General features: G+C 45.4%; 1 protein-coding gene across 2 annotated transcripts in view; it reads right to left on the reverse strand.

Annotated features, from left to right (window-relative positions):
- Positions 1–3,924: 3,924 nt before the first annotated feature.
- LOC126488258 (heparan sulfate glucosamine 3-O-sulfotransferase 3A1) overlaps positions 3,925–18,944 on the reverse strand; it is a 95,974-nt gene continuing 80,954 nt past the window's right edge. For both annotated transcript variants that reach the window (XM_050121621.1, XM_050121623.1), the window contains exon 2: positions 3,925–7,046. In XM_050121621.1, the coding sequence (XP_049977578.1) occupies positions 6,425–7,046 (622 nt within the window). In that variant the 3' untranslated portion in view covers positions 3,925–6,424. The remainder of the gene's footprint in view (positions 7,047–18,944) is intronic.

The raw sequence follows: 18,944 nt of genomic DNA on the forward strand, positions 1-18,944 counted from the left end.
AAGAAATGGAAATTCCACAATACTGATTCAGTTGACTTCACCGTCGGTGGTGAAGTCAAATATAAATTGATCACGAGGCACAGAGTTTCATCATGGGAGTAGAAGGGGCTGGAAGTCTGAGACATCATTAAAAAGAAGAGTTGGGAGCAGTCATGGCATGCATGCTCAGAATCCTAAGCTCTTGCAAGGCCCAGACAGGTGAATCGCCGAAGTTTCTGGGCTATAGAGTGAAACTCTATCTCGGGGACAATTTCTCTACCCAAAGAGGTGGAATCAAAACATGATTCTCAGATAATCAGTGGCAGTAGTTACATTGTTCACAATCGTTCTCATCCCTACACCCAAACAGCACACGGGCAGCAATGTTTCTGAAGGAGGCGATGGACTGACAGGGACACACAGACCAGAGCAGGTCCAGCTTCCTAGGAAACACCTCAGAAGCAGCAGCATAGACAAGCGACTTAGTAGTATAACTGACAAAGCAGGTTGGGGGAGGGGGAGAAAATGGGACCAGAATAGAGCAATTAAAAGGGAGATCATAGTCATAATGGGAAGGAACAGGAGGAAAGCAGTTTGGTAAGACACCATATAGCACGAATAATAAAAACCCAGAGCTGGATATTGGGGTTCAACCTGAAGATCAGAAAGGCAAAACAGTCAACCACTGGCTCTTACCTCTACCTCAGACTGAAAATCCTGCCTCCACTAATCTTCAGAAAGAGACTGAGCTGAAGCCTTTCTCCTCCTGTCTTAGACTCCTCCCGAGTGCTGGGATTAAAGGAGTGTGTGCACCACCACTAGTGTGGCTGCTGGGATTAAAGGTGGAAGCCACCACTGCCTGGCCTGTATGGTGGACTAGTGTGGCTGTTCTCTATTCTGTTCCTCAGGCAAACTTAATTCACTAAAATACAAATGAAATACCGCTGCAACCCTGAGGAGTGAGCACTGAAGATGTGGTGAGGAAACCCGCTAGTGGGTCCGTGAGTGCGTGGTGGAGATTTGTAACCTCAGCCGAAATAAACCAGATGAGGCCGGTGGATCATATAATTGTTTTTAATCTGTAATTAAAATAAAGACAATCAAACCTTAGGCTGTGTGTGACTGTGCTATCTTATTCTATAGGAAGGTCTAGTATCACCATTATAGAATATTTAGTTGGTCTGTTAGTGACGGAAAAACTGATGCAGGATTTAGGGTAAGATCTTATAGCCAGGGATAAAAACGAGGTTTGGTTCTAGGGGTATCAACTGATGTCCTTGATAAAAGACCTTTATTTCTATTGAAAAATTACAGTGAACTTACTAGAAAACTTCCCTAATTACTACCCTTCTCTGGGTGCTCACTGTTAGAGGCTTGAAATAAAGAACTCCAAGCTCCAGTGCTTTGTGGGAGGACAGGCAGGAGAGAAAATCCACCAGCAGCCTGGCGGGAGAAAACCTTTCAGAGTGGAAAGCCACATTACTGCCTCGATTCCTCCTACTAATGGTGAGAGGTGAGGTGAGGCACTGGAAGCCAAGTGTCTGTCCTTCTAGTAAGGACATTCCCATCTCCGACAGAGAGTGTGCCTCATACTCTGACATTGATTCAATGTCTTCATTTGGGACATTTTCTCATAGTGAAATCTCTTGGGGGCAGAAGCACCTGTAGCTTCTAGGCGTTGGCATCAGGCATTCTCATTGCTCTCTGAGCGCTGACGCTGACAGCAGCTGCTCAGGGTGCACTACAAGACTCTCCCCGGGAGCCTGCAACAGACCGTGAACATCATTGAGTATGTGAATTTGGAAAGGCTAGGAAAGCCAGGGACAAATGATCAGTCAAACCAACAACATACGGTTGGAGGAGGCACCAGACAACCAGAGGTGGGAGGCAATAGGACCCACCACACAATTCCCAACAACAGCAAGATTCCAGGGGTGACAAACACTCTAGGCACACTACAAAGTGACCTGGAGAGAGACCTGGGGCACATGAGCCGGAGTGCGACAGCGCGGAGAGTAACAGATTAGCCCCAAACTAGAAATACAGCCTAGTCATGTGCCACCAAGCAGAGCTAACCAAGAACCAACCTTCTCATGCCGCATCCTCGAAAGTACTGAGTCTACCACATGCAGCCGTGTAAGGAAGGAAAAGGCTCAACAGAATGTGTCCCCCACTGACTTCACTTTTTAGTTGGCAGTAAAACAAGGGGAGAGTAAGTTGTTGAGTATATGACTATTAAAAGGACACCACCAACTAAACTAAACTAAACTAAACTAAACTAAACTAAACAACTAGGAGTGTGGGTTATAGCCCAAAACATACTAGTGTTGCCTAATACTTCACAATGGGTTCATATATTAGAAACAATTTCTATATTTAGTTTTATTTTCTCCCAGCACAGTGAAACTCCACTATGTTATCACTTCACTCAGGATGCTGCAAGGTCTCATAATTTCCCCAGATCCATCTTTTGTCAGGTCTTAAAGAGAAGGCCTGCCATCTCAGCGCTCCATTATCTAAGGAAGAGGTCCGTAATTTCCTGTTCATATTCTCCTCGCACGGGACGAAGGCTAAATACAGATGTGTCTGCATGTTGATGGCATTGTTTCAAGGGCCAAAGATACTATAGTATCACTGATGTTTCCCAGAGGGGCTTGAGGTGCAGGATGGTGAAGGCCTCTTTTTGTTGATGCTGCAGAATCTGAGTGAATTCTTACAGAGCAGCTTCCATGGGGCTGAGTATCAGTGACTCTCGCCCTATGTTCTGAGCCACGGCTGCTTTCCCCTGGTTCTACAAAAAGAAAACACAAGGATTTCTGTGCTTGGAGGCAATAGGAATTTCCTGTCTTTGCTGTTACTTAGCAGCCGGAGGACATTGGTAACTGTAAGACATCAGTCTGAATTGAGCTATTTAGGTGAAATGGGCTATTTGCTTCTCTCTAGTCACTCTGTTTTTGTCATATGACAAGAAATACTGTTCATGGCATTTTGGACCCAAATTGAAACTACAGTGTTTGAACTTGAGAATGCCTGTTTCATTAGGTCATTATTTCCCTCCTGAAGTTTACCAATCCCGCTTCATGGAAATGTCCCTTCTCTGTCTGTTAGGAGTTGCTCCTGAAACTGCAACAAGAAAGGGCCGATTTTGTTCTCTTGACATGTGAATGTCCTCACTACAAGTTCTGACAGAAATGCTGGACTGGTGTTGGAGAGGCTAGTAACCAAGCGTCAGTACAAATGTAGCTTTTATTCATAGACACACACCGGCCTTATGACTGACTGACTTCGTTTTAAGCTGGGAACCTCGGCATGATTGGCATCTTGATTGACACCATTCTTTGTCTCGAAGGTCCATCTGGGTAGTACAGGGTATTTGGTAGCAATCGAGACCTCAGCCTTGGAGATATCATTAGCTCTGACCTCTAGGGACACCAAAAAAAACGCCTCGACATTCCTATGGATGGGAAGTTACCTTTTGTTAAGGACCACACTCTGGAATCTCAACTTCCTCATCTGTAAAGCAAATGCTAATGAGAGTTGAGAGCTGCTGTTTACAGTGTGTGTGTGTGTGTGTGTGTGTGTGTGTGTGTGTACACTTGTGGTGCTTCCAGAGACTAGAAGAGGGCCTCAGATCACCGGACTGGATTCACAGGTAATTGTGAGTGCCAGGAAGCGAGTTCTGGTCCTCTGGCAGAGCAGTAATTGGTAGTCCGCTCTCTGACTATAAGACATTGCTACTTCACAGATCCGTTTGTGGGTGACAGCTTTGGTATGGCTCAGCTGGCAGAACAGACGAGGATGCTAAGAGAAACTCGTTCCATTTGCAACTGTAAAATTGGAGGCAGGGCATTTACTGATGCGTCTGTGTTTATAAACCCTCTAATGGAATGCAAGCTGAAGATTTGAGTCACATTGCCACTGAAGTTTATTTTAAGGTTGAAGATCTTACAAATATAAGAAAATTAGAGTGTGGTTAATCCTTGTAGGATAAAAGATATATATATTTTCTAGGAGCCTGTTCCTGCCCAGATCTTGGAATAATATCAATGGATCTCAGCTGTTCAGTGATACTCTCATATGCTGCACCCATGGTCCAGAAGCTGAGGGTTCAGCCGGAAGCTGCTGTCCTGGACAATGTTCCAGCCCAAAGGGAAGCATGGGATGGTGAGCATGGCTTCACAGAAGACAGCTCAAGGAAGGAGGGCTCATGTTCCACCTGAGATCAAAGCCTATTGTTTGGTGTAGCTAAAGGGATGGCATAAATGGGAGGCCAATTCCATTCACAGCAGGAGTGAGCTCTCCAGGGAAGGCAGAAACCCTTCTGTCGCTTGTCCTCTGTGAAACTGAGAGAACCTCAGTCTTGTTCATTATCCCTTAGACCAAGATTCAAAACTTTAGACCCCTTTAAGGACACTTACAAGCTCGAAAGCTTGCCTGGAGGACTCTTTTCATTCGTATCTCACATCGTATGAACAAAAACATCCGCAAACTTTGACAAAGCAAAATTGAGATCCTTGGCACTCAATTTTGTTCTTTTATTATCTCTTCCATGGGAAAAGAGGAAGGTTACTGAGTGCAGCTGTTAGATACAATTCCGGCTTTGTGCAAGCCGCTTTTGCATAATGACAGGCAGAGAGAGGAGTACAAAAGATTCAGAAGCACAAACAGAACAAATTAAAAGGTGAGCAGAGCTTAAAGCAAGTCTCTCGTGGCCGCTGGTGATGACTCACGTTGTCTAAAAACAGACTGAGGTGCTGGACGTTGAGGGCGCGGAGGGGAAGGAGACAAAGTGAAAAAGGGACCTGAGTTTGGGGCTTAACTCCCATAAGTGGGACATTAAACAAATAAGCCTGCAGATGACAAAATACGTAGAAAGTTAAAAAGCAGTTTTCACTCCCTTTGAACCCGTATTAGTTTTCTTAAGAGACATGGACATCCGTGACGGAGCACCTGCGACAAGCTTAGAGTCATCCAGCACATTGTAAAACAATATTAACTTGATTGGCAGCAGAGGAAAGCAGAATATTATTTTAGTATACTAGAGTATCTGGCCCTTTAAATTTTAGTACATAAAGACAATTTTGATGGAACAGCAAACATTTTCTTCCTGGTCTTAAACCTGTAATAAAATGTTGCTGACAGACTAATTAAGAATGCTGTATGTGCTCAGTGCCTATGTGCTCCTCGCTAAGGCAATTTAATTCCCATTAATGCTAAGCTCGTTAATACCCACTCGGAGAGCAAGGCGCACTCTCAATAAACTGTTGATTCATTTGAGCCATTTAGACAGGGGACAGGCAAGAAGAAGGGGATTCCACCCACAACTGTGCTTCTCTGAATGTTTTCCAATTGTTAATGAACTTTAGGTTGTAAAGCCTATGAGAAGGAAATGAGGAGGCGGGCAGAGCGATTGAGTGACAGGTCTCTCAATCTGAAAACTGGGGGAGCTGGAAAGGCTTCCTAACAGAGGTCAGGGATGAGATACTACACAGAAAGGAAGATTTTTGCTTTCAAGAACAAGGAAAGTAGCACTCTGCTACACTTGTGGTTGTTTCTGCCCATCTTCCCTCAATAGAAGAATTCAGGAATTTCTCTGCAACTCAGATGACCACCCATGGGTCAGATTTCCTAGGCTCAGCGCTCTTTGATCAGCCAAGAGGCAAGACAGGCTCCCTAGAGAGCTTGTGTCCCCATCTCAGTGACTTCCATGAATACAGCAATGTAATGAGGCTGTGTGCCATAGGCCAGCCTGGAACTCAGATTGCAGTAACAAGGCCCCTCTGCCCTCCTGGGGTCACTCCAGAGCTTCTAAAGCAACAGGTGTCTGAAGCAACCCCCTCTCCCTGTCATAAAATAGAGTCAAAGTGGCAGACAGGATTTTGCTCAGGATCCAGCACCAGGCTTTAGGACAAGTCATTCAACCTCCCTGAGACTCAGTTTCCCTTGCCTCTAAAATAGAAAATGATGATCTCCGAAAATGCCCTACACGCTTACAGCAGTAGTGTGAGGGTCAAAACTACAATGGAAAACTGCCCTGTGCCCACGTAGAGTATCATTAACTGCGAAGTGACTTGGCAGAAAAAAAGTAGTACAGGAGAAAGATAGAAAAAGGGAAGGCCAGGTCTCAACTCTATCAGGTTTCTATACTTCACAGAAGGGAGGTTTACTCTGAGAATTTTCTTAAACAGTTTAGCGGTAACTGGTGCTTATCCTTGCAAAAAAGTGCTCAGAACATAAACAAACTGAAGATGGGAGGGGCTTGGGTAAATGAAATCTCCTTTCCTGCTGCGCACAGATTTGATGCTGGTTATTCATGGGAACAGGAGAAAAGAATAAACTACCGCAACACATACTTAATACACAAATATTAAAATGTCTTTTCTCTACCGACTGGTAAAAAAATATATTATATTTTGATATTTTTTTTCTTTTTAAATTATATCTGCTATCCATCCCAGCCGAAGTCGCGGCCGGTCATCTGGTAGAACTTGCGGTTGAAGGGCCTGTAAAAGTCTCGCAGCTGCCGCAGCACCTCGCGCGCAATGGCGGGGTGCGCACGACCCTTGGTCTTGCCCAGGCAGTGCGGCTTGCCGCTACCCTCCGCCTTCTTGAGGCACGGGAAGCCCTTGGTCTGGTTGAAGTAGAAGTGTTTGTCGGTGATGATGCGCTTGAGGCCCAGGAAATCCTGCACGCGGCGCAGTTCCCCAGCCGGGTCGCTGACCAGACGCTCCCCGCTCACGAAGAGCATCTGGCCCAGCGGGAAGTGGCGCAGCCAGGGCTCCAGATGCTTGGCATACAGGCCGATCTGGATGGCGCTCCAGGACGTGTCGATGAGGCCCGCGCTGCGGTTGCGGAACGTCAGGCTCTCGAAGCTGGGGATGTCCGGCCGCTTGGATAGCGTCTGCGTGTAATCCGAGATGGCCCTGGTCACGGGGTCGCGCACCACCACGATGAGCTTGGTGTCCTTGGACATGGCCGAGATGCGTGCTGGTGCCTCCCGGGTCACGAAGTAGCTGGGCGTCTTCTCCATGGTGATCTGTCCCTCCAGGGTTCTGGGCATCAGGTCTCTGTGGGAAGCAGAAAGCATGTTAGAATCTGGGGAGAGAGTAAGCCAAGTCTCCTTCTGGACCCCAAGAACGGGAGAAGCATCCAATCTGAGTTCACATGTTCCTGGCTGGTTGTAGTTGCAGCTCCCGGACTTCCTGAATGCCAACTGGCCTTAACTGCTCTAGATTCCTTGAGCATGGGCCTCGGAACATGCATATTGCTCCTGTCAGACAATTCTTGTGGCAATTAATACACCTCAAGCGCTCAGAAATGCTCCCAACACAGAATAAAGACTCTGTTAGTTATCCATCTATGATACTCGGCACCAGCGCTTTCTGTAGGTGAATTACAACGTCATAATATCAAATGACATTAAAATACCCGATGCCATTCTGTCCATACCTGCCCCAAGTGTAGCTTTGTCCTTTATACACATGCCAATAATTTCTCTCAAAAAGGGTTTCCTCATTAACAAAGGAATTCTTTTAAGGACTTATTTTATTTTTTAACTCTATGTGTTTTTGTACAATTATGTGTGGGTTTGTGCAAATGACGACTGGTACTTCTGGTGACTGGAAGTGGCCCTTGGCTCTCCTGGGGCCTGAGTTAAAGATGACCATGTGCCTCCTGAGGCTAAACTCTGGTCCTCTGAAAGAGCAGAAGGTGCTCTGAATCTTAGCCATCTCAGCCCCTCCTTTGAAGTCGAATATCAAAATGTACAACTGTCTCCCCTTTCAACGATTTACTCTACCCTACTTTTGGTTACTTGTCTCCAACAACAGCCCAAAATGATTGTACAGAGATTTCAGGCCTAAACAATCTGTAATTTTTAAATCGCATGCCGTTCCAAGCAGCACAGTGGAATCTCCCACAGTCCCCTTCTGTCTATCCAGGACACGAATCATTCCTTCGTCCAGCATATCCGTTTTGTATACACTACCTGTCTGTTAGTCACTCATTCAAACTGGCTGTTACCTTATCAAAGCTCCTGTGCAATGGAGGCCCCAAAGGCAAAGGACGGTGACAAGGACACCCGTGTCCCGCACACAGGAGCACACATAATGCTGCAGCTGCATGCAAAGGGACAGGGCATGTGGGGAAAACAAAGGGGGGGGAGGCGGCGGTATTAGCCTGGATTTCAGACCCCCACTGGGGCTCTTTGTGGGGCTGGTAAGCCTCATGAGTCCCGAGAAAATGACTTTTATATAACACAAAATGCTTGTCTCCACAGCTCCTCAGGGTTCCTTCCATCTCGTTTGTAATGGTTTGAAAAGTCCCGATTGTCCTGGTCTAAATATCTTTATTTCCTTTCTATTCCTTTGGCGTTTGATAGGAGTCCCTTCCATCCAGGGCTGATAATGCCTGTGTTAGGGGCAGGAAGGAGAGTGTGGGCACTGGGTGCCTTCCTCTTTCCTGTATGGACACTGACCTGCTCTGATACTCTACCTTGTCTTGGGTGGATTTGAGACAATTACAATGTTTCTTAAAATCATCTAGTGAGCATTCTGTCACTATTCTTGGCCACAGTTTGTGTATTCTGTCTTTCTTCATTCCTTCTTGGTCAGACCCCCGCCCCATTTTCTAATTCACTGATTTGCATTTTAGCTTTTTTTTTTTTTAATGCTTCCTTTGTTTTTTAAAGCTGTGCTTTGTTGGTCCCTTCCAAGGTTTAACTACATGTTTTGTTTTTTTTTTAACTTCCAGTCTGTCTTCTTTATTTTTCAGTTGGGACTTGATCGATCAACTTTCTTAAGCATCATCATTTTTGTCAGTACCCATAAGTTACACTGAAGAATTCTGATTTCCCTTTTGAGGCACGTATCACCCATGACTCTTTATTTTTTAATTCTCACGGTGGTTTTGCTTTCACAGTTCTGTAGTATCTATTTTGCGTTTGTACTAAAAAGGTTCTGCTCTGTGTTGGACGCTTCTCCTTGCTGCTGCATTGCCATCTTCCTCACCTACACTATCTGCTAAGTACACATTACGTGGGAAATGTCAAACGTAAAAGATGAAAATATGTCAAGTAAGCCTCACGCACGTCATACCTCCTTCAAGAACACATAATGATGGCCAATTTCATTTATGAGCTTCCCCCCCACCCCATCTACTCCCTAACCATGCCAACTGGATTGTCTTAAAGCCAACTGGCAGACATGTGCTCAATTACTTCGCAAGTATTTGTGCTCCCATGTGGGTTATTTCTGGCACACATTCCTTGGCCTTTGCAGTGTCTAGTGCTAACAATGCCTCGGCTCATACAATGGAGTGAGTCTTCCTCCTTTATTTGTTACTTTGGCAATTTTAATCACATGATTTTCTTCTTCTTTGAGGGAGAATGATAGTTGGATGCTTGATTTATGGTGCTCAGCTCTTATTTTTAATATTTAAAGAATTTTGCAATTTATAAAAGGATACGTCACTTTAACCATCTCTTAAATATACCTCGAGGACTGGGTGTAGGTGGGCACAGAGTGCATGCCACTTGACTGAGATGCCCATCACCCTTCCTCACCTGTGCCTGCCAGCTTCTCTGAGGAGTCAGACCAAGCTGCCTCCGAAACTTACGATGCCCTTGTACAAGCCTGTCTGAAGATGGTGGGATTTCCCAGTGAAAGGAATTTGATCAAATTTATGAAAAAATGTTGGGCTCTAAGAAAACACCAAATACTCTGGAGGGGTGAAGGGTGTGCGTTGTCTTAAAGACACAGAGGCAGATCTCTGCCTCTTTGTCTGGACTCTATGAGTTATAAAGACTTGACTTCACATTTTGCCTTGGATCTTAAAGAGATAGCAGACTGCTCTCTGGAGCTCTTGGCTGGCTTGTCTCTGGAAACTCCCGGGGAACCTTCCTCAGAGACTGAAGATGCAGTCTGTGCTTGGCCAAAACAGACACTCCTAAACCTCAGAGAAAGGGGGCATAGTTTAAAAAGCCTATCCCAAATCGGTGCTTGAAGGGAGATGGCCCAAACAGGACTTCCCAAGAAAGCTAGCCTCATCACCTCCTATAACTCAAGGGATGGAGAAACCCAACTGGTTAGAGCGGGAGTAGAGATCTGCTGCATCACGGGTAGCAATTCAAGAGCAAGAGTTCTGGAGACTGATGGCACTGCGCATGTGTGGTCAGCGCTCCAGATCCATTAGGACACGGAGACGGTAAACTTTCAGCTAAGCACAGTTTACAACGAGTCTTCAGTTTTAAGCACTCAAGAAGGAACAAAGGCTTTGAAAGCTGGATCTAGCTAGATTGCATCTTTCAACTTAAAGATAACTAAGTGCAGGGGGTGAGTACGCAAAGGGGCTGTGGTTTTGTTTTCATCTTGCTAGACCAAAGGGAAATAAAATAATTTTTGACAGTTTGTCAAGCTGATCTGAAATCAGAAAATCGAGTTTGTGGCTTATCCCTTCTAAAGGCTGCCAGGGCTCAGGGGAGACAACTTAAGCTCAACTTATTCATTTCAACAGAAAAGACAAGTTTAATGCCTCAGGAATCCGGCCTTTAAAGGACTGTCCACATGACTGCTGCAGAGCTCATAGGAAGCATTCTTCTGAAGGGGGTGATGACCAGTGCCCTGATTCACAAATGGCAGGAGGGCCCCTCGGTCCAAATAATAGGGCTCCAGATAAAATCGCAAATACCTTGTTTGTCAGGACCCTGGGGTATCTAGCATCAGCACAGACATTGACGGTCATGAGCCGGTCCCTGTTTTGGAGAGACATAAGTTGGCTGGTTGTGCTGGGAGAGATGAACACATTGTGTAAGTGGATTGGTTGTCTCCCACAAGGGGCCATCACACCAGAAAGAGCTTAGGACATCACGGCACCTTCACTTAGTGATCTCTATGGGACAATAGTTTATGGCAGAAGAGTTCTAACGACCTGGAGGGCTCTCCCTCTCCACAATGAGCAAGGGAACGCACCTGCCTTTGTGGTGGGGCCTCACAGATAGTCTGAGGACTAGGATGGCCCTTAGATTAGGCAACTAATGCTTCACCATTGTCCGCATACAGATACCTCAGTTACCATGAGAACCATCTAGAAAGAGCTGTCCAGGCCGCTCGGCAACTACATTCAGTATGCATCTAATATACACAAGAAGATACAAAAAGGACCTATGTGTTCAGTCATTCCTACCAATTTGGGCCCTTTCTACGGGGTTCCTACTGCCCTCACACCGTCTTCTTGATACCCACCTTCCCTACATAATTGCTGACAGCCATCTTTGGAAGTAGCTTCAAATGAAAAAATGGATGGATGAATAAATGAACAGATGGATGAATAAACATCCCTCTCCTATTTGTTGTTAATAAGCTGCATTTAATCAATCAACCTCTTGTTATACATAAAAGTCAATTCCACATTGCTTATAGACATAAGCAGGAGGGAAATTTCCAAGAGCAGCTTCGTGATTCAGATGGAGGGAAAAACATATAGACTGTGTTGAAGAAATTAATGTAATAGGATGATAAGTTAGAGTAAATGAAAAATAAGGCTTTTTTTTCACCAGACAATACCACCAAGTGGGTAAAGAGGCAAGCTACAGGGTGAGAGAAAATGTTTACAAAATATCTCTCAAGAGCCGTATGTGTAATATAGAAAGGACCCCTACAAGTCATTAAGTTAAAGAAAAAATAGACGGGTTGAAAGAAAATGAGGTTTCCAAGTGCATGTGAGGATGAGCATTAACTGGCATCTTGCTGGTGGAGAGCAAGCTGGCATGATGATTCTGGAGAGGTTGACACCATTTACCAGAGCTGAGCATGTGTCTCCAGCAACTTCGCACCTCGTGATTTTGTACAGCTGTTCATCCATGTTCACATATTAATGACGGTCCCAAATTCAAGGTCCCCAAACACTCACCAAAACCCAGAAACATATCCAACACAGGGCAGTCAGACCTTCACATCTGCCAGTCACACCTGCCTGTGGATGAGTCTCAAACAACACTAATAAACACGGCCGGTCCTGGCAATGCATATGCTGTATGACTGTTGCAATGGTTTGAATGACACATCCCTCAGAGTCTTTGGCACTGGTTACTTAGTCCTCAGTTGGTGTTCCTGCTTGGGAGTGGGGATGAGATTGGAGGTGTGGCCTTGGTGGAGGAAGTATGTCACTGGGGTGGGGTTTGAGAGTTTAAAAGACCTGCTCCATTTCAAATTTGCTGTCACTGTTTCCTGATGGTTTGAGACGTGAGCTCTCAGCTGTTTCTGCCACCATGCATAGGGCTTGCAGCTGTGCTTCCTTTCTGAGAGGGTGGGGCTGGACTCTTATCTATCCCTATGGATCTGTCAGCCACAAATAAACACGTTTTTAATGGCCTTGGGCATGGTGTTTTAGCATAGCAACAGAAAAGGAGGTAATACAGCTTCCTCCATGAAAAGTTGTGTTCAGAGCTGGGAAGAAGGCTCAGTTGATGAAGCACTTTCTGTAAAAATCATAACAACCTGAGCTCAGATGCCTAGAACATATGTAAAAAGCCAGAGACAGCATGGCATGTCTGTAATACTGGCACTGGGGAGGCAGAGACCAGTGGACCCTTGGGGCTTGATGGCCAGCCTATTCAGCCAAATCAGTGGACTCCAAGTTCCGCCAAGTTCAGTGAGAGACCCTGGCTCAAAAGAATGAGGTGGAGAAACAATTGGGGAAAACGGAGGACACCTAACATCAGCCGATGACTTCCACGGGCATGTGTGTGCCTCCTCCATGACTGTACACATGCTTGCACGCAAATGCGTGCACACACACACACACACACATCTGTGAAATACAAAGCAAAATAAAAAACCATTGTATCTGACTAGATGTCCAAAGGGTTGTTGCCCACGGGGAATCAGTGTGGAGAAGGAAGAACAAAAAAAGCTTTTAACGTGATGGAGCACACCTGTCTGGATGTCCCTCACACAGCGCATCCACTTTGTGCAAACTTACAGTGGAGCTGTATCCTCCAATTTGTGTGGTTTTATGTATTTAAGTTAGAATTGAATAAATATTTTACTATGTTTATATAAAATAAATGGCCAGTTTCCCACAAGGCTCCAAGAAAAGCATGGACTTTGTAAAGCCCAAGATAGAACAAAAATCACATTTGCCAAAACAGGCTTATCTCCGATTTGTAGAAATGTAGATGACAAAGGAAAAGGAGTGGGCTTTGGCCACCTAGGCCACCCATGACCACTTTGTTCTCACCCCAGACAAACCAGAAACACAAGAACTGCATAATTTCCATCTTACACGTGGATGGCTGTGCGCACAGCTGGGCACAGTGGTGGGGACTGCCACAGAGAAGATGCTCAGGAATCCGGCCAACAAAGAGAAATTATCTGAAGATAGTATTGTGAGTGGTGATTGCAAAATGTTTTGGAAATAGCATTTTCAGTTTATTGTTGCAGATCTGTAAGGTAAAGTGTGCCTATGATCTCCTCATGTATATGTGAATTAATAATAACACAATAAAACTAGAAACTAATGATAATACAGCAGTTCTCAACCTGTGGGTTGCAACCCCTTTGGGCGGTCACATATCAGACACCCTACATATCAGATATTTACATTATATTCACAATAGTCGTAAAGTTACAGTTATGAAGTAGCAACAAAAATAATTTTATGGTTGGGGTTTGTCACAGCATAAGGCACTGTATAAAGGGTCGCAGCATTAGGAAAGCTGAGAACACTAACCTAAATGGTAATTGGTGCTTCTCTCTCTGCTTTGGACTTGTTTATATTGATTCAGAAGCCATCAATTAAAGGGACTAAGAAAAGAAATCCATAAACAAAAACTTAAAACAATAGCTTGGAGCTGGGCGGTGATGGCACAGGCCTTTAATCCCAGCGCTCGGGGAGGCAGAGGCAGGCAGATCTCTGTGAGTTCAGGACCAGCCTGATATATAAGAGCTAGTTCCAGGACAGCCTATGGAGAAATACTGTCTCAAAAAAATGACAAAACAAACAAACAAATGAAAAACAATAACTTGAACAACGGCTGGAGAAAATGAGAACCCAAGAGAGTGACCCAGAGCACCATGGAAGATGCAGAAAGGTCTGGGCTCTGGACGGAGGATGGATGGGGTGTCTACCTGCATGAAAGGGGTGGTCTAGACTGACTGATGCATAATCACTGACATGGAAATGCCTGGAACCAGTGGGCAGGATAGAGAAGAACATGGGCAGCTGTGTGATGTAGAAAGAAGCTCCCCCAGTGTAATCCAAATGAGAGGAACTCAGTGGAGATGGTGGGAATGACAGAGGTGGGGGAGACGAAGGGTCATGTTTAGAGCCCAGAAATGAGGATGCCATAGGTGATTTATGTAGGGGTGGCCTGGGCGTTTGCAAAGAAGATTACTCAGGTTTAAAGGAAGAACATGATGACTACTTTGCCAACTAGCAAGTTGTTTGGCGTGGGGACTACCCCATTCCAAAATAGAAACGTGTGTAGTTTTCTGGTTAGTGGGGTTGGAATTGCTTGCAAAAAGCGGTTATTTCTTCCCAGAAACCCAGATGGAGACGAGACATTGCTGTTTTTCTGAAACATGGCTGTTTTACAGGCCTGTGAAGTCCAAGCAAGTCACTGTAGGACTTAGGGCCTCCATTTCCTCATCAGCAAAACACGACTCCTGTATGGTTCGGGACACTAATTTGCCTAATTTAATGCTCAGAAGAGTGGCAACAGAAAGAGCAGGAGTCTAAAGCTGGTGCTTGACTACACTTGATAAAAGCAAGTTCGCGACAGAGGAGACCAGTATCTACCCTTGCTTCCTGAAAATATGATGCCATGGCTACAAGACCAAGTTCAGAGACCAGGCTTCATTAAAAAGACCAGATCCGGGGAAGTCAGGAGTTCAAGCCCAGGCCTTGGGAAGACCCTGGTCAGAAAGTAGACAATAGACCACTTAGGAAGTATTCACCACAGACTGAGGCACATAAATAATTCCTCTGGTCTTACCAGAGCAGCTAAGAATTTAAATTTTAGTTTCAAAAGACAGAGAGGTAATACGGTTTGTCCCAGTGACAGTTGTGATGAATAGGAACAGAATAAAATTCTAGGTCTTTCTCATGCCAGAGTGCCTGTTCTTTCAGCCCTTCCGAATACCCAGGCAGCAGCAGTGTGACTCCTTCTGTCCGCATCACTGGCCAGCTTGGACACTGTGCCTAAATGTCTCATTATTAAAAGCATCCCATGCCCCCCATTCATCTTGGCATGCAAATTGTCTGCCCCTGTGTCTTGAAGCAGGAAACAGCCTGTTATCCTGTTTCCTAAAGGCCCTCTTCTACAAGGGAAGCACAGCTAGCTGCAAGGGGAAATCCTCGGTTGCAACACAAGGACGATTTACCTTAAGGGATCGATAAATCTTGCCAATCTGCATGTGCATACTCTCTGTCTGGGTCTGCGAGCCGAGCCTCAGGCAAAGAGTACGCCAGGAAGGACTTTCTTTCTGGATGGCCAATGTCTACAGGTAGTCCCTGGAGATCCCTAACCATGCGTGTCTGAGAAGGGAGGAAACCACACTGAGGCGGGAGCTGTCAGCTCGCTGTCCCTGGGGCCAAGGCTCACTTGTGCTAATATTTCTTTTCCAGCTGTTGGGATGTGAGACCTCACTCAAAACGTGACTTGTGAAGTTGGAAGGAAAACTCCCTTCTGCTGATGTTTGAGTTGGCTTCTGAGGAAGAAGGAGACTGCTGCTCCGAACCAGCTCCCACTCCAAGAAATCGTGTATGGGCCATTATAATAATCATACCATCAGTGAGAGAAGTTAAATGATAGACTGAGCAACTGGAATACGATCCGGTGCTGTGGACAGTCAATGCCTTCCCCGACTCTAAATGATCAAAGGACAGGAGGGAAGCGAAAAGATTATGACAGCCCCAGCAATCAGGATTCAACCCGTACCAGGGTTTATTTAAAGAATGAAACTCCAGAGGAATCCAGAAAATCGAGGATTCTTATTGCTCATTGAGAAACTTGGGAAAGGCAGAAAATACATCTGTTGTCATAAAATACCAAGGAAGCACCCTTAACGGAGAGGACAAGAGGTATCATGGATCCCAAGCATAAAGAGTGACCACGCCTGTAGATGCTGAGAGTCTCCCAGCCAACCCCCTCGATCACGTCATTGTCAGATGAGCTAAAGCAGCGGTTCTCAACCTGTGGGTAGCACCCTCACAGAGGCCCCGTATTAGACGGTTACAGTACAATTCATAGCAGTAGTAAAATTACAGTTATGGAGTGGCAACAAAATAATTTTCTGGTCAGGGTCACCACAACACGAGGAACTATATAAAGGGTCGCAGCCTTAGGAAGGTTGAGAACCACTGTTCTACGATTAGACCAGTGACCCACAAGTGTCACTGACCCCTTCTGAACTAAAGTCTCCTTCACCAGGGAACTGGTGTTGTCCTAAGTTTAAGGTGACATTTCCACCTCTGTTTATGTTGTCCCAAAGCTTGCTCCAAGATGGTGACAGATTCATAGGGAGCAAGCACTCCTTTTGGAAACGAAGAAACCACGCTGAGGGGTAGAACTATGCCTAGGTCCCTCCACAGAGGACTGAGGCTGGCTCTGGGTCAAAGCAGTTCCTTACAGGACTCTCTGCCACCTGCAGCTCTTGCTCCTTGCTGTTGCCCTTGGCCCCAGGAAGGATCCGCATGGGCAAGCTCTGGTGGGTGTGATGGGGTTTGGGAACACGGAGTCTCCCAGGTAAGCGCACAGAAAGAGAAACAGAACAACGCAGTTGGGCTTTCTTCCACAGGGGAGGAGAGTGGAGAATGTAGCTTTCGACTTTATTTCTTGGAAGTGCCCAGTGGCAGTAAAAGTTTAAATGGAAAAAAAAAGGCGCTTTTATACTCAGCTAAGCTTTATTTCACCTGCAGTAGTATTAAAGTGATGTAATGTTCAGAAGGGCAAAGATTCGGGAAAATTCACACCCGCCTCTGCCTTTGGAAAAAAAACTTGCAGGTTCATTTTCGCCAAAGAACTGAACAAGCCAAGTTAAAATGTCTTGAATGAGTCTGTGAATTTCTTGAATCAAGTGTATGTATTAAAAAATAAAGTTAGTAACTTCTAAAATCAGAACAGAATAAAAGTCTTACAAAAGCACATTTAATGACGTTAGAAAGGCCACAAGTAGCAGAAATAAAACAGGATATTACATGTTCTCTGGAAGCAATGCTTGAAACTCTCAAGCCCTGAGGGGTGTGCATGTTTATGAGCAATAAACAGACAGTCAACAGATAGAGAGACAAATAGACATTGGACATCAGAGATACAGATATAGTAAAGGGGGGGGACGTACATCTTTCAAAGATGGGAAAACTTCCCACGTGCTCTCTTGAGAAGTTCAATGGAATCATAGACCTGGAGTTGGGGAGATGTCCCCTGAGCCCTCCAGTGCCTTCCTGCCGCACTCCGTTCCTCAGTTTTTCTGACCCAGTGCTAGCTGAGATACCAGGTGTTTTCACCCTTAGTCCACAGTTCCATCTTACTTTATTTTGCCCTAATTCTAAAACATACTGTGCCCAGAGCATGGCCATTCTCATGCTGGTTCCTGAAGAGTAGAATTTACTATCCTGTGCAACAAACATACGCTAACACAAGATAACTCTAAATAAAACACAGTCCAGCCACAGAGGGAGAAATTCCCTAAAGGACTTGGAACCAGGAAGACTCTGTTAAACGTGGGTCCTCATTAAAGGAAGAAAACATTTTCTTCAGCTTCAGGTGCTTTGACTGTGTCTTAGGTCCACTACTTAGGAAAGGGAAGGAGAGTTTTCATGAAAGCATGGAAACCATGGGCCCAGGGCAGGTGAGCTCTTGGGTCCTCTGTGATTGCCTCATCAGGTCGCCATCTGAGCTCACCCTGGCTCCTGACAGGAGTTCCATAAAATAGGGGCTTGAAAACCACCATTGGAGCTGTGTCACTGTGGGCAGGGGCTTCAGCCAGGCTCTGTCTCAGCCTGGAGTTATCAGGCCTGAGCACGTGTGTGCAGCTGGAGATAAGGCCGACCCTGCTTCCCTGACTTGGCAAGCAATGTGCAAAGCTTGTGGGGAGAAGAACCTCTGAGAACACGGGCAGGGGAAACCTGAGATGACAGGGAATCCCTTTGCTGCATTTTGGCAATGGTGGGCTTTGGTTCCTTCATTCCAGCCCCTTTTGCCCCCTCCGTTTTTTCTTCTTTTTCCTGTGTCTTGGTCCTAGACACAGAGTAGGAACAAAATCAAAGGTCTTCTTAAGTTTGAGACAGAAAAGGAGCTGGGGGCTGGAGAGATGGCTCAGAGGTTACGAGCATTGCCTGCTCTTCCGGAGGTCCTGAGTTCGATTCCCGGCAGCCACATGGTGGCTCACAACCATCTGTGGTGAGGTCTGATGCCCTCTTCTGACCTTCAGGCATACACACAGACAGAATATTATATACATAATAAATAAATATTAAAAAATATTTAAAAAAAAAAAGAAAAGGAGCTGGAAGCTACAATGCTAGCAGTAGCTGGAGGCCTGGACACCCTGGATGTTCCTTTTAAATTTATCTTCAGCATCCTGGGTGTCTCTCTATTCTCCTGATTTTCAAGCAATAGAAAACAATACTAATGTAATATTGAAATATACCAAAAATAATTGCAGACATCACAAGCCTCACTCTACAGCATGGCATGGCACAATTAGCAAATAACAATAGCACAATTAGCAAAATAACATCCTGAAATTAAGCCGCAGACATGTGTGTATCCTGTTTGTGTGTGGTGTGCATGTGTCCTTTGCCTCTCCTGATTCAGCTCATGACGGAAGGAGGAGCTCCCACTCGCTGTGACCTCACAACATTTACACTTGAAGACAAGCACACACCTCACAAGGAGACCAGCAGTACTGCTCTGAACCAGTCTCTAACTCAGGCAAGAGGGGCGCTCATGACACAGACTCTAC

Source organism: Alexandromys fortis, unplaced genomic scaffold (assembly GCF_014885135.2).
Source record: "Alexandromys fortis isolate MF-2015 unplaced genomic scaffold, M_Fortis_MF-2015_v1.1 scaffold_199, whole genome shotgun sequence".
NCBI classification, from domain to species: domain Eukaryota; kingdom Metazoa; phylum Chordata; class Mammalia; order Rodentia; family Cricetidae; genus Alexandromys; species Alexandromys fortis.